Source organism: Periplaneta americana, chromosome 2 (genome assembly GCF_040183065.1).
Source record: "Periplaneta americana isolate PAMFEO1 chromosome 2, P.americana_PAMFEO1_priV1, whole genome shotgun sequence".
NCBI classification, from domain to species: Eukaryota; Metazoa; Arthropoda; class Insecta; order Blattodea; family Blattidae; genus Periplaneta; species Periplaneta americana.
In genome coordinates this window covers 146,811,146-146,826,559 of record NC_091118.1, presented here as the reverse complement: position 1 = coordinate 146,826,559, position 15,414 = coordinate 146,811,146, and the positions used below count along the sequence as shown (strand labels likewise).

Sequence of the window (15,414 nt, the reverse complement as noted above, 5' to 3'; positions counted from 1 at the left end):
TCAATGTTGTGAGGGCCATAACTCTGAAATAAAGCATTCCCGGACACATGTTGTAATGAACTATTTTGATTGTCTACATGTGGGAAATACATACCTGAAAATATGCCCCGTATTTTTTAAACATCCTGTATAGTGTTCTGAGGAATAATGAAACAAGATAGGGAAAAGAACAAGACAGGACTAATTGGAGAAGGCTCACTGGTGCAATCTTGGCCTAGGTAGGCTCTTAAACCTAGAAAGAAGAAGAAACTAATTGTAGACATAATATTTGCGTAAAAAATTCCGCATACAATGATTAAAATAAACATCGATGAAGAAAACGAGCAACTTGGTATAATTATGGTATCAGCATCTGGAGTGGAGCTGGGAAACAGGTACTCTCAGAGTGCTTAGTTTATCCCGCTACAGTTGCTGTTGTACAGGTATTCATATGGTGACTGCTCTGTTTACTATACGAGTTTGCCGTCCCTGGTCTGGAGCAATTAAAGCTATGAAAATTCTTTGTGGCATTGGTGAGAGCATTTATGATAGAAACACTCAGTTTGGTGTTCATTGAATTTCATATAATTTATTAAGCTTTTCTCTTAAATTTCTGTAATAAAATGGAATACGTTTAATAATTTTCTTTAAATTAACTCAATGGGCTAATGTTAAAGGATATATCTTCTATGACATAATTTTGTTCAAAGTTAGGCCTATACCCTAAAAGAAACATGTTTATATGTGACTAGGTTTTATTTTCGGAATGAATTTTGTCATGAGTTCCAAAGATTCGATTATAATCTAACCTTGACTGTATAAAATCAACAGTATGAAATAGTTTTTTTATCTTCTGAAAAATGTGATATTTTGCACATAGGCTACGAAAATTTTCCGAGCAATGACGATATTCCTAATGGTTATACAGTGTTATGTCATATCTTGAGCGATTTTGGAGCGAAAATATGTTGAATTCAAGGAATTTTCGCATGTAACATCTTGAAATCCATGGGAACAAGCTGAAACAGTCCTAAGCCTGAATGTTCATAATGATGATGAAACATGATAGGCGTTTTTCAGTACCACTGTAATTGGTTACTGTGCTCCAATAGTATGTCTCACATGCACCTTTCCACGTATATATGAATGGTATTACTCAGTGGTAGGACACAATCACGTTTGAAATTACAGGATGTGAAAGATCAAAACTCAATCCATGTGAAGAATTCAAAATTATGTTCACTTAGCAGATAGTCATAGCAGAAAACAGTAATTTTTAGGAAAACGTCTTAGACTTTTCTATCCATCTAAGCTACATATCTTGGCATTCAGTATAATTTTATGCTTAATGTTTTTTGAATTTCAGAATTTTACAAACAGTTCTTACAAAAAGACGTGGACATAAAGAATGAAGCTGTTTCATTGGGGTTGTCTGTAACTGAGCAGTTAAAGAAGTTGACAGAAGGTGAGAAATTTTATGTAGTGCAGTCAGTGCTTTTTTTTCTGGAGAAAAAGGTGGTGTAACTCTGTAGAGAATATTTTATAGTGGACGGGGAGGTAATTACTGTCCAGTGCACAGGAATTTTGTAATTTTTAACCTTCTTTTCGACCAACTAACACTTTCAAGGTCTAAGCGGAATTCAAAGAAAAATAATGTTAAAAACATAGTTATTCACACATTTTTCGGTTCTATGATGAAAATTGCAACAAAAAGGTGCCAGAATGCTGTTCTGGCACATTCCACCAGAAAAAAAAGTACTGAGTGTAGTGTAAACTAAACATCCATTAGTGTTTGTACTAATTTCACCTATACGTGACTAAGCAACATCTAGAGAATGCCAGTGTTCAAAATATATACTATCAGAAAAAAAATTGCAACACACTCAAGAACTGGTTCAATTTATTGAACCTCATGGTCTAGTGGTCAGAACTTCTGGCTATAGTTCATGAGGTCCCGGGTTCGATTCCCGGTTAGAGCACAGGAATTTTTCCTTAAAGGGGATTATTCCTGTGTTCGTTCATGGTCTGGAACTTAGGTTAAGTTTAGATTTAAGACCTCTCCTGGCACCACATTATCATAATCATCCTATCACATCATCGGGGTAATGTAACTCCGCCTTCCAGGCGCCCCAACCTCAGAAGTGGGTTACAACTAAGCCATGGCCAGGAGAGAAGACCAGAAACGTCGAAAAGACAACCTGGTGGCATTGGATAAAAAAAAAAATTATTGAAGATTGACGTGATAGACAGTATATCATTGTAACATTATATGATAACAAACCAGAGCGAATGAAAAACACATGTCAGAGTTTGAGGTGTCCCAACAGTTACATCAGTACACAGTGTACTTTCTCTGGTGGCAATGCAGACATGTATTCTCACATGCAAACGATCATACAGGTGCTGAATGGCATCCTGCGATAGACTGTCCCAAACATCTTGCACCTGTTGCAATTCGACAATGATTGTTGCTGGCCGTGGAGACCGACTAAGTTGCCGCTTCATCATGCCCCATATGTGTTCAATTGGCGAGAGATCTGGAGATCTTGCTGGCCAAGAGCCATGAAGAGCATGTTGTGTTGCAGCAGACGTATGTGGACGCACATTGTCCTGCTGAAAAAGCACATCACCTTCCTGTTGAAGAAATGGCAGTAGCACGGGATCAACAACCTGCTCAAAGTAGCAGGCACTGTTTTCTTTCCCTGCACAAACACCAAAGGTGACTGTGAGTTGTAACTGACAGGCTCCGTATACCATGAAGCCAGGAGTGGGGCCTGTGTGTAGTGGGTGAATACAGCCTGGACGATGATGTTCACTAGGTCTACGCTGTACACATACACGACCATCATTCACATACAGACAGAACCTACTGTCATCGCTAAAGACAACAGAGTGTCATTCCACTCTCCAGTCCTGTCACAACACCAGAGGAGCCGTGTTTGGCAGTGTCATGGTATAACCAGTAGCCTGGTCAGAAGCACATGTGATGGTAGTCCTGCTGCAAGCAGGAGGTTCCTAGTGGTCCATGGTGACACTCCAGGTGCTACATGTGCACAGATCTCTTCCCTGGCTGCTGTTCGGATGACCACTGCTGCTCGTACAATGTGTCAATCTTGACGTGCATCTGTACTACTCAGTCGTCCAGGACCAGGTCTATAGATGTGGGAATGTTACACAGACCACTGCTGAAAGCAGTGACACACCACTGATATATTGTGCCCAACATGTGCAGCAATCCGTCGATAGGTCCATCCAGCTTCTCGCAGACCTACAATGCGATCCCATTCAGATTGCTGTAGTTGTTCAACAGGAGCACATATGTATCAGCGGGGCATGGCTATACCCTAGAGTGAATGTTGCAACAACCGTTCACCTCTCATGGCACCACAGTGACTGTCGGCAGTCACCATAGAAGGCACACGGACTGGCCTCCTGAGCGCCATCTTTTCTCTGATGACTGCGATACATGAATCACAAACACTAAAACTCCTCAGTATGCACATACTAAGCCCCAGTGCTGATGAACACAGTCCTTGAGGGTATTGCAATTTTTTTTTCAGCAGTGTATGTACTATCATATGTTGCAAAATATTTTAATATGCTAACATTCAGTTTGCCATTAGAGATATGCCATATTAACGTGATTGTAACACGTCATTGAATACACGCACCATGCACCTCAATTTTGAGAACATAAAAAAAAAATCTGCTAGCAAATATAACATGCACCCGTGCCAATATACACATAAGACCTATTGTAAGAGTGAAAATGTTAAATAGAAGTCATATATTTGTCTATATTCTATGTTATGGTGATCTAGTGGCTGGAGCACTGGACTTATAATCCCATGGATCTCGGTTCGATCCCCAGTATACCCCAGTATAACTCCTGTTGGGTAGGCCCGTGGTCCAAGTAACATAGAGGTTTTCTCCGGAAGCTTCAGTTTCCCTGTGGTATTCCAACAAATCTCCTTCATCTCATCACAGGTGTAGTGTAGACCAACCTTCTATGGCACACTATGGACAATGACTTTTGGTAAATTTGTCTACATAACTAGCTTCATATTGGTGAAAGATGAACAGTCAAGAACCCGCCATTAGTGTTCAATTGTAAGCTATTTTCAGTTTGTTTTTAGTTAAAAAAACTGTTTTCTCATGTACAAAATTAATTTGAACTCTTTCTTTAAGGAATTACTCTTTTGGATAAGGAATTACAGAGACAAGTACTAGCTAATCACGAAGATCTATTGTCTCAAGCAACATGGGTTGAGAAGTTAGAAGGCGTACTTGCTGTTATGCAGACTCATGTGCAGGTAATAAATGAGTTTTCCTCCTCTCAGAATTAATTTGTAGTCTGATAAGTTATAATTTTTCCTGAAGATGTTACGAGATTATTTTTAAATTTACCTGCTTAATAATATTGTATTGTATTGTAAGAGTATTTGTAAAGAAGGATGAAGGATGATACATCTAACCAAGTACCGTGAGCTGAAGTCAATTGTACATATACGAGGCGTGTTCTTAAAGTAAGTTCCAAAAGGGTGTAGAAAGTAAACGGGAAAATATTTACAAACCATTTTTGTAGCATTGTATTCCCCACACTTCAATTACTTCTCACCATAATCTCCACCATTATTGAGGCATTTATCGAGTCGTGGCACAAGTCTTTCTATCCCCTCATTGTAGAATTCACCCGCCTGCGAACCATCCGCAACATTTGTGGAAAATTCAAGGAAAGCGAAGAAATTGTGAACCTCCTGTCCTCATGAATTTTTTCATCGACAGCACGCACCAAATCGTCATTGATCAAAGATGGCCGACCGGTATGCTGCTCGTCATGCACAGAGATGCGGCCCTCGTTGAACTTTCTAACCCATCTCCTGACCATTCCATCACTAATGGCATCATCACCATACACCTCACAAAGTTGATGATGAATGTCAGCTGGTTTGATGTTTCTCGCATTCAAAAAACGGATAACAGACCGCATCTCACAGTCGGCGGGGTGCTCAATCACTTTAATCATTTCAACTGATCACAACTAACCACACACACGGACTGAAGCTCTGAAACTGCATGCACAGCTTGCCTGAGGACTGAAGAAGAAAACACGTATGCGCAAAATAACGATTGCAGCGATGAGACAGCTATAATTGAAAATGGAACTTACTTTAAGAACACGCCTCGTATTACTAATAATAAATCTGTAGCCGAAATTTTTCTGGTAATTTTCGATTTTCCAAAAATAATTGGTCCTAACATATATAATTAACCACCCTGAAACCGAAAATCGCTTTTTTGAAATTTTTGTTTGTATGTCTGTCTGTCTGTCTGTCTGTATGTTTGTTACCTTTTCACGCGATAATGGATGAACGGATTTCGATGAAAATTTGAATATAAATTATGTTCGTTGTAACTTAGATTTTAGGCTATATGGAATTCAAACTACATTATTTAAAAGGGTGGTTATAAGGGGGCCTGAATTAAATAAATCGAAATATCTCGCTTATTATTGATTTTTGTGAAAATGTTACATAACAAAAGTTTCTTTAAAAATAATTTGCGATAAGTTTTATTCCTTGAAAAGTTTGATAGGACTGATATTTAATGAGATAAATGAGTTTTAAAATTAAAATAACTGCCATCTAAGGCCGTTTAATGAAATAAAGAACAAATGACTTCGTCTATAAGGGGCCTTGGACAGCAACAATCGAAAGCTATGAACGATAGCCTACAGAGGATGTTTCTGTGTTTGTATAAAGTAATATCGGAAGCTAAATTAACCGATTTGTATAATTAATTATTATTTCACCATTGGAAAGTGTAGTTTCTCTAGATGGACATAATGCTATAGGCCTAATGTTATTACAGTAACTTCTGATATAATATAATGTAATGTAATATAATATAATATAATATGATATATGTAATGTAATATTATATAATATAATTTAAGTTATTTGAAGGGTTCAGAACCATAGTGGGCCAAACGCCATTTACTGAATACGTAGAAAACAAGGGTTAAAATTAAGTTATTACCATAATTCAATGGAAACCTATAACAAGTAAAATAAAGTATACACATTAAATCTATTTGATGTCAATGTTCATTAAACTATGGTTGCAAGTAATAAAAATTAGAAACATGTTAAAGGAATTATCATTGCACCAATGACTGGTCTCTGGACCAAAATGATCGCATTTTAATTATTTGGATGCAATTTAAATTAAGTAACATATTAAACGATTTATCCTTCTATCAAACACGAATGTTCCCTGGATCAAACGTCCTATTTTAATAATGTAATTACTTTATATTTATTTCTAACGGGTGCAGCGGAGTGCACGGGTATGGCTAGTTCACTTAATAATAAGAAAGAATATTTGAATTTGCTCAGGGCTACATTTTAACATTCTGTTATTATGTTGTAGTATATCTTATACCAAAAAAAATAATAATAATTGAGTCATTGTATGGTACACTTTTTAACACAATAAAGAAGTTATTGTTAATCAGTGAAAATAATTTATGTCAGAGAAATATAATAGTGATTTTGTAATGATTCTGGCTTAGTATATTTCCCCTAGACTACGGACACAAACAGATTACATTGTAGGTAGGTATTACTGTGTAAGCTATTTCTTGAATATTCAGTGATGAAAATTTTAGAAATAGGAATTAATACATTATAGAATGTGCGTTATTTTGCAATGGACTATTGTGCTAGAAATAGAAATTGATACATTATAGAATGTACGTTATTTTGCAATGGACTATCGTGCATGTGAATGTGTGTTGTGTCTATTATGTGGAAGATGTAATTGCTTGTTTTGTTAAGAGAGTTAGCTGTTCCTTAATCAAAATGTTCCTGTTCCAGAAATTCGCTTTTGGCCCTCTTCTGTTGTTATATTCTAATTAGAGTACACAGAGAATCTGCGATAGTATGTCTTCAAAGACGCAGAAATATAATTTCTTAATAGAGCCCCAAAAAATAATAGTAGAGAATTTCTCGACATTTATTACTTGCATTTAGTCAATATTTAGCCTTTAGTCTAGAATATTTTAATATTTCCCTCTTGATGGTTTTTCATATTCTAGTGGAATTTTCTCTAAAACTATAGCTTGGGCTTTTTTCGTCATACGTTAGAGTTAGACGAATATAAGGTGGAACTCCCATGGTGTGACTTACGAGACCAAACACAATGACTGACTAATATTTTAATATATGTCACCAAAACTGTACTACCGTTTTCAGTGTTTATTGTCTGCTGTAGAGCGCCTTCGAACAAAAATTGTTGATCCTTTCAACAAGATAGAACTGCAGACTATTATGCTTTCTCGTCTTCATGCGACATCAGATCTTTTAAGACGAGTAGCACGAATTCAACATTTATCACGTCGACTTACCACACAGATGCAAGGCTCTACCCCAGACATCACGAAGGCTGCGCAGAGTCTTAATGAGTTGAGTAAGTAATAAAATGTAAATAAAACTGTTCTCATATTGACTAATATGCTATTGAAGGAGTAAAAATTGAAAATTTTACTCCTTTTTTTTTTTTTTTAATCTGTTCACTGCTAACCAGGATGTAATAAAGTGCGGTTTATACATTTATTTTGTTGAGTTATTTAAATAAAATATGTGTGTGGTCAGATTGTATTGAATACAGTCGCCGTTATACTAGTGTTTCAAGTACTTATCACTGAACTGAGATGTATGAGTTCATTTCCAGTTGAGGACAATTTAGTTTTCAGACAGAAAACTCGAAGTACGTACATCTTCCTTCATGAGGAATGTAAAGTTGGAATTTCTACACTAAGTTTGTTCCATTCAAAAGCCCTTATGTAATTTGACTGATAAATGCTGTAAGTAAAATTTTCAAGACAGCTTTTTTATCATCTGCTTATCAGTCAAATTTGCAGATGCACATTTGGGTCTGCCAACTATACTCTGGTATTTAAAAGTATAAATAATAGTTTCCGTAAGTGAAGATGACACCATAGATTTTTTCAGATATTGAGTAATGGGTAATAATGAGACATGTTAAAAGAAAAGACGATATTTGAAATAAAGAGCCATAATAATACTAATATCAATAATGCAGCGTGTTTAATCTACTCTGCAGTTCTATCATTTTCTTTTATAACTGAAAATTCTCTTCATAGGAAGTATAAGTTTGAAATAGTAATAATTTTTACTTATGTACAGCTCAACTCTCTGAAGATGTGGATCTGTCGGGGCTTGAAGTTTTAGAAGAAGATCAGCACTTGATTCGCAGTCACAGAATTGAGGTTGAGAGACAAGCCAAGCTTATGCTGACACAAGGACTACAAACTCAAAATATGTCACAGGTTCTTTATTAACTGTTCTTTTTTTAATTTAATTTTAAAAAATCAGTTTTCCATATATAAACTCCATATGAATTTCTAATTGAATCATAAGTGTCGTCTAATGTTTCTTTTTTTGTTATTTTTGTTTCTTCCTGTATAGGTGGGAATAGCTGTTCAGGTATTTTATAATCTCGGCTCTCTTGATAGCACTGTAAGCCACGTACTTGAGACTGCAGAACGAAATATAAAGCAGAGTATAAAAGAGGCTTTAGATGTAAATAAATTGAGCCAAACATCCTCATCAGAAGTTAAAAGTAGAGGTAAGGATTTTCTGTAATAACAAGTATAAGATGTGCTTTAAATTGAAATAATTTATGTTACTTTATTTAAATAAAGTTAACAAAGCCACCGGCATAGCTCAGGCAGTAGCATGTTTGTCTGCTGATTCATAGTGCTCTCGGATATAGGTTCGATTCCCGCTTGGGCTAATTGTAATCCATGGCGAATTTTCAGCTTCATCCCGCCAAATACCATCTTGCTATCACCAATTCCTTCGATTCTAAATAACCCAGCATTTGATACAACGTCGTTAAATAACCAAGTGAAAAAAAATAAACATGCTACAAATTTATCAACAATGGACACGTGCTCTAGCTTTCAAAACATTTCGCTGTAAACCATTCTGTACAACCATAATTTTTGTTGTTTATCGCATATTTTGTATGTGCTCACTTAAAGGACTGGGTTGCAAGGAGTGCATTCCATAGTCTCTTCTACCCAAATCCCACCCTCACTTTCCTGTGATGCAACTTGTAATGACTTATTCATTACATGAACGTACTTATCTAAGTATAGTCTATACAATACATACGTACAGAAACGAAAATCTTGGGCGGCGACAAGATGCAAATTTCGAGAAAAGTTTCCAGAGAGACCTGTTCCAGCTGCCAGTACAATAAGAAGACTTTATAAGAACTTCGTGTGGACAGATTCGGTAAACGATGAAAAATTGAAGAGTATGCCGTGTTCTGTCGGAAGAGAAATTAGATGAGATTGGTGAAAGATTGGAACACACCCCTCAAAAATCCCTCAGACGTTTAGCGCAGTAAACTGAAATAAGTAAAAGTTCTGCACGTGTAGTGACGAAATTACTTAAATTAAGACCCTACAGAATGCAAGAAACCCACACTTCATAAACAAACTTAAACAGAATATAAGAGATGCAGTAAATTCTATCAGTGCTGAAGAACTTGCGAGAGTGACTGAAAATTTCATAAAAAGATGTCAAATGTATGTTGCAGTAAATGGAGGACATTTTGAGCAACAAATGTGAGCTTTGTAAGTGCTGTAACTTTTAAGCATTGTAACCATAGGATTGTAGGCCTAAAAGTGCCAGAGATCCGTTTGTGTTCCTCGTGGTAACCAACACATTGATAGCCAGGCCAGCTCTGGATGAAAACCCGAGCACCTCCAACTAACCTCATTGTAGTTACTATGCTGGACATTAGATTCGAGGACATTGTATTTAAAAGGGCGATAAAGTTCTTACCGTAGCTTTCTCTGGAAGGAAAGTAAAGTTACGAGACCTGTGCCTGTGACATAGATTTATTATACATAAAAGATCCTTGCCCTAGCTCACCCATTTCTCACTTACGTTGAATGTCAGTGCTGAATAACCTTTGCACTTGAAAGTATCATTAAATAAAATACTTCTACTAACACTACACCTTCTTACTCCAAGAAGAAGAGCAGTGTTACACTTCCCTGCTTATTTATCGTAACTCCTACTTGTAAACTACATAATTTAAATCAAGTTTGCATTGATGTGTATATGCGCACAAGTACATTTAGTACTCTTTATTACTTTGTCATTTATACATACTGTATGTGTATATACATATATATTTACTTAGGTGGTCCTGGAAGAGCAGCCATGCCATCACCTGGAAACACAGCCAATTTTCGTTCACGCTTATGGACAGCATTAGAACATCTCTTTGATTCATCAATGTGCACTGAATACCGCCAGGTAATTACAGTGAGCTTGTGTTACACAATTTTTAAAGGTACAATGTAATTGTTTCTTCTCCTTAACAAACATGTAGTAAGAAGTTACATAATTATTTTTCACTATGTAATATATTCAAATTTATATAACAACACGTTTATTATTTTATTGTGCAACAAACATATATATATAACGTGTTGAATGAAGTCCTGAAAATCACAGTAATGGCTATATCGTAGTCTGTTGCAAATTTATGTATTCAGTATCATATTCAGCTCTGATAGTGGGCATTTATAATTAAAATTTCATATCAGTGACCATTGTGCATTATATTGAAACATTAACGAAACTCCTTAAAATATTAACACAATAGATTATATAGTGATAGCAGGAAATGAAACAGCCATATTCCTTTTTTACTCTCGTCATGATTTCTTAGTGCAGTACCAACTTAGAATAGGATGCTTGTAAGATAGAAGATTTAGAATTATGAACGAATCTGGACAAAGTCTGAACAGAGAACATCTCCCAACTTTTCAAAAACTTGTCAAGAAATAATCTCCAACATTAAAATCTCAAAATTATATTGGGAAATAAGAGAAAAACTGGCATCAGCCAACTCACTACTATCGAATAATAGCAGCAGCATTAAACAATGTGTGTTTCAGTATCGAAATTTAATGTAAGTTATGATCTTACTAAACATTTCATATATTTATCGTTAAATAAAATGTAGACCTACACCAAGAAAATCTTCATTAATGAAAAATGAAATACCATTCGTAAATATTGAAATAATTTCGTCAGATATTTTTCCTCTGATAAAAGTATTATGCTTCGCACACATTGATCCGAAAGAAGTTAATGAATGTGACAGTATCGCAGTCTGTACCTGAAAGTAGCATTACAAGTTGGATATTGATAAATTGCATTATTACAAAGAGACGGGAATAGTTAACTGATAAACATATTTGTATCTTCGCATTGAACAAAAAAAAAAAAAAGAAAACATTCCATTATTACGACTTCATTTTTCACCACCACATCGCAGCCACCACTACAATCACAAACATACACTTAGATCTCTTATTCTATTTCAGCTTTACAAAGTTTAATTTAGTGTAAAGCTGGTTTACCTAGTCTTTTTTCTGATCTGCTTATATTTGAAATGAGACCTAATGTGAGATCTATTATCATTGGATGCTGTACTCTGTAATTATATTCATAATATTTAATTAATTTGATATCTCTTCATTTCTTTTTTGATTGTCAAGTAAAGTGTAAACAGCCAGTAGTAGAAGTATTTTGATCTATATTGCATCTGTTTGTTGTAAATTTATGTTTGTGAAAATTAAAATATTTTACTCATAAGTAGTACCATAATAATAGAAAATTTATAAAATTCTAACATTTTTTTTTTCATGCATACTTTTCAATGTAGGGTCAGTTTAATTGTACCTTTAATTGACTCTCTTTGTTACTTTTATTATCATTATTTTCATGAAACTTGAATTTATAACTTGTGTTGGGCAAGCCCATGGTCCAGGAACACAGCGGTTTTTTCTGGATACTCCAGTCAACCTGTGACCAGTGGCATACCATAACAAAAAAGTATGGGTAGTCGCAAAATATCGAAATCATTCCGAGAACAATATGTCTTTTCCCTTAAAACATTAGTGACAGATTGGATCAAATCGTAAGGCATATCTGGAGATATACCTTTAAAAACAGAATTGCTTTCAAATTAGTCTTTCTATTGCGAGTAAGTCGATATCTAAATAACTGTATTTTCTTACTGATTCTTGGGCTTCTTGATTTCCTCTAAAGGCTAATTTATTCTTGCTGTCCGAGGTTTCATATTACATCAACATTGTGACTAAATATTCATCTATTCCATGTCACATTTTCATTATATTTAACTGCTTCTGAGCATGATATTTCCTCCAGTTTTCTGTTGTTTCTTCCCAACATGTGGAACATTTCTGCATATTTAATATGTTTTTCTCTCTGCATACTCTGTATACCACCTTCGTGGTACCACTTGTGCGGTTCAGACTGTCTTTGAACAGTTGACAAAAAAAAAACTTTCTGTTTAGAATCTAAAGTTACATTTTTCATGCCGATCATCACCTGAGCTCTTTCCATGCTTGATAGAGATTGTTAAAAACTGCAGGACAAAAAAACAATACTTGTGGGAAGGAAACACTTGTCATATCGCTGCACTGTATAAACCAGAGTAGACATGTCTAGCCACCTGTCAGCAGGCTATGTTATTTTGTGTGTGTGAGGGAAGAAAGAGGTCCTGTGCATGTACGTTTTTAAAGTACAGCTAGAGCAGATACTCTGGTGCAGCTACAAGAGACTGAAGCAGACGGGAGAGAGAAATCGTGTTCGGTCTACCCCACTTGCAGTATCCACCATGGCTGCAGGAAACTTATTTCTGCGGTGCCTAAAATAGATTACGCGGAATTTTATTAACTTTATCAGAAGTTAAAAGAAATCTGTTTAGAAATTTAAAAAGAACTTATAAGAAAATTATAACATTTATAGATACCTATAGTTTGAATTATTTCGTGATTTTTGGGTAGACAGTGTCTATCCTGTCTCCCTTGATATTATGCCACTGCATGAGACATCACAACAATTTTTCAGCATCATCATTCATTATCAGTGTAATATGGACCCCACCACCTGTGATGCACTCTGGATAGTCTCTGACGAACTAAGTTGTCTACATTTCTCAGCACTAATGACATTTGTCAGACACTTGTAGAGTTGGGGTGAATAATGACAAGTTAAGGGCCCTGCCATTGGATTAAAAAGAAAATCATCTATGGAATAATATGACCGAGATGAGTATGATTGGAAGCTCTCTGTGTTCGACCTATCATGATTATTTTTATTCTCAAAATGTAATGTTCCTTTAACTTAAAAAACGTATTTAATCTGGAAACATTAACATTGAAAGTGGTAAGTTTCACAATCTACTCAAAACAATTTGAAAGTAATATTCTAAAATGAAACTGTTGAAATAAAATGTATAGCTGAATAGAACTTGTAATACGAGTTGTAATACATTTTCGTGCATAATAATGAGAATACCGGTATGTTAACAATATAGTCAATAAAAATTTAATACTAAGCGAGGTGGCTCACTGATAACACACTGCATTCGTATTCAGGAGATTCCAGGTTCAAATCCCGAGGTTGGCCAATCTTCGATCATGAAATAATCAGAAAACTAGTTATTTAAAAGGCAAATGCCGAATTGGTTCCCACTTTCACTACAAAGATACATATAAAAATATATTGGCAACAGGCCATGACTGTTTGGCCAAACATCTGCATAGAATTGGAATATATCGGTCCCCTAACTGTCCATTGTGCAACTCAAATCAAGAAATTAATTCAGAACACCTCAAAATCTGTGCGTCAGTGGCTGACCATGACAATATCTTTGAAAAATATTGGAGTGCAAGAGGTCAAATAACTTCATTGTCAAATGCCTGGCATTAGAAAACAACATAAAAATACTATTTCACCAGACGATATGGTGGACATCATCCACTGTTAAATCCCAACAGATCAGAGAGTTCGGTATGATCTCACAGTTAAAATGATTATAAATAAAACTAAAAAGTCTGATGTGAGACTAGTTAACTTATCATTAACATATCATATTGGTATAATGGATTTTTAAAAAACTTTAATAAATAGTACGTACTGCATTCAAGTCATTTCATCCCTGACACTGATATGTTACAGGGCGAGATATTCCTTTCAATAAAAGTGAAGTTTTAATATTTTCAGATTGAGCTCTTGCAAAGATTGTTGGTACATAAACTGAGAGGAGACTCTGGAATGCTGTCGCAACATAATTCTACATGTTACATGGATTTATTGCCACAAGAAAAGCAACAATTAGCATCACATTTATGGCAATCTGTTACAAACATTTTGGCCCAAGAACTGGCTCAAGCTGCACAAGGTTAGTGATATTTCTTATATAAAGCACAGCCAAAATACGAATGATTTTTTTTTCTGTCTTATGTGCAATAATAACTGATTAAGTATAATAATTTGCAGTTAAAAGGTGCATTCCTGTTTAATATTCTTGTTCTACTTATTCTTTCTTTAATTTCAAAATCAATTGTGCAATACAATTTTAAACAGAGGAAACATGTGATTTATATTAGACTTATGTAATTAATTTAATTACTAATTAATAAAGCTGTTGTATTTTTTTCGTCAACTTTAAAATATTTTTCTTCAATGTGGTGGTCAAAGTTTTCATAATTAAATTTGTTTGTTCCCCTTCCCCCCTACCTAGCAGTTACCTCTAATGTTCTTCTCTCTTGATGGAGGGGAGCACACTTAGCTAGTTGCGATTATTTACTTAAATTAGTTCGGCAATAGATTGCTTGTTGGCTTCCATTAAATATTATGTTTATGATAATGAAGCATCTGGAGTAAAAGAAGAAAACATAATTCGGGAGAAAAGTCAGCTTTCTTTTAAAATATTGACAATAAATGATGAAAGCTTCATATTTGTGATTTAGCATAACCATTAACTTCACTAATTCTCCTTGTATATTATGTGCAGTACTTCTCAGTAAAGTTCAGGAAAGATGTGACTTGTTTAAAAAGATATTAAGCCGAAAGAAAGTTGTAATTAGGTACTAATATCTTACTAACTACTGGTGCTTTATTGTATCATATGAACTTCTGTATAATTGATTGTCATTTTGTCTTCCCCAGCCCCTCTATTTCTCGAAAAAACCTGTCTTAATTTACATTATTCATAATATGAACATTCATCATATTGTAGAAATTTGGCTTCCTATCCAGTGTTATCGCCTTTGGTGAATCCTCAGTCTCACTTCATCTCGCCAAAAATTGTAAACTTGTAAAATTTCGACTTGTTCCACATCTTAAAGCTTCAGTGCTAATGTAAGATCTGTGGAATACAATAATTGAAACGAAAATGGAATCATCACTCTATTACCGCTGAAGTTTCATCACTCAAATTCTAAAAACTTGTTGAAGACAGAGACTGTACGATATTTTCTAGCAATTGGATGACTCTATGAAGTCT

At 35.1% G+C, this 15,414-nt stretch overlaps 1 protein-coding gene across 1 annotated transcript in view; it reads left to right on the top strand.

Annotated features, from left to right (window-relative positions):
* The window catches only part of fws (four way stop), a 31,650-nt gene that overhangs the window by 2,551 nt on the left and 13,685 nt on the right, over positions 1-15,414 (top strand). Inside the window, exons 2-8 of the mRNA XM_069818631.1 lie at positions 1,346-1,444; positions 4,168-4,292; positions 7,236-7,449; positions 8,190-8,332; positions 8,472-8,631; positions 10,225-10,340; positions 14,130-14,307. Of these exons, the coding sequence (XP_069674732.1) occupies positions 1,346-1,444; positions 4,168-4,292; positions 7,236-7,449; positions 8,190-8,332; positions 8,472-8,631; positions 10,225-10,340; positions 14,130-14,307 (1,035 nt within the window). The remainder of the gene's footprint in view (positions 1-1,345; positions 1,445-4,167; positions 4,293-7,235; positions 7,450-8,189; positions 8,333-8,471; positions 8,632-10,224; positions 10,341-14,129; positions 14,308-15,414) is intronic.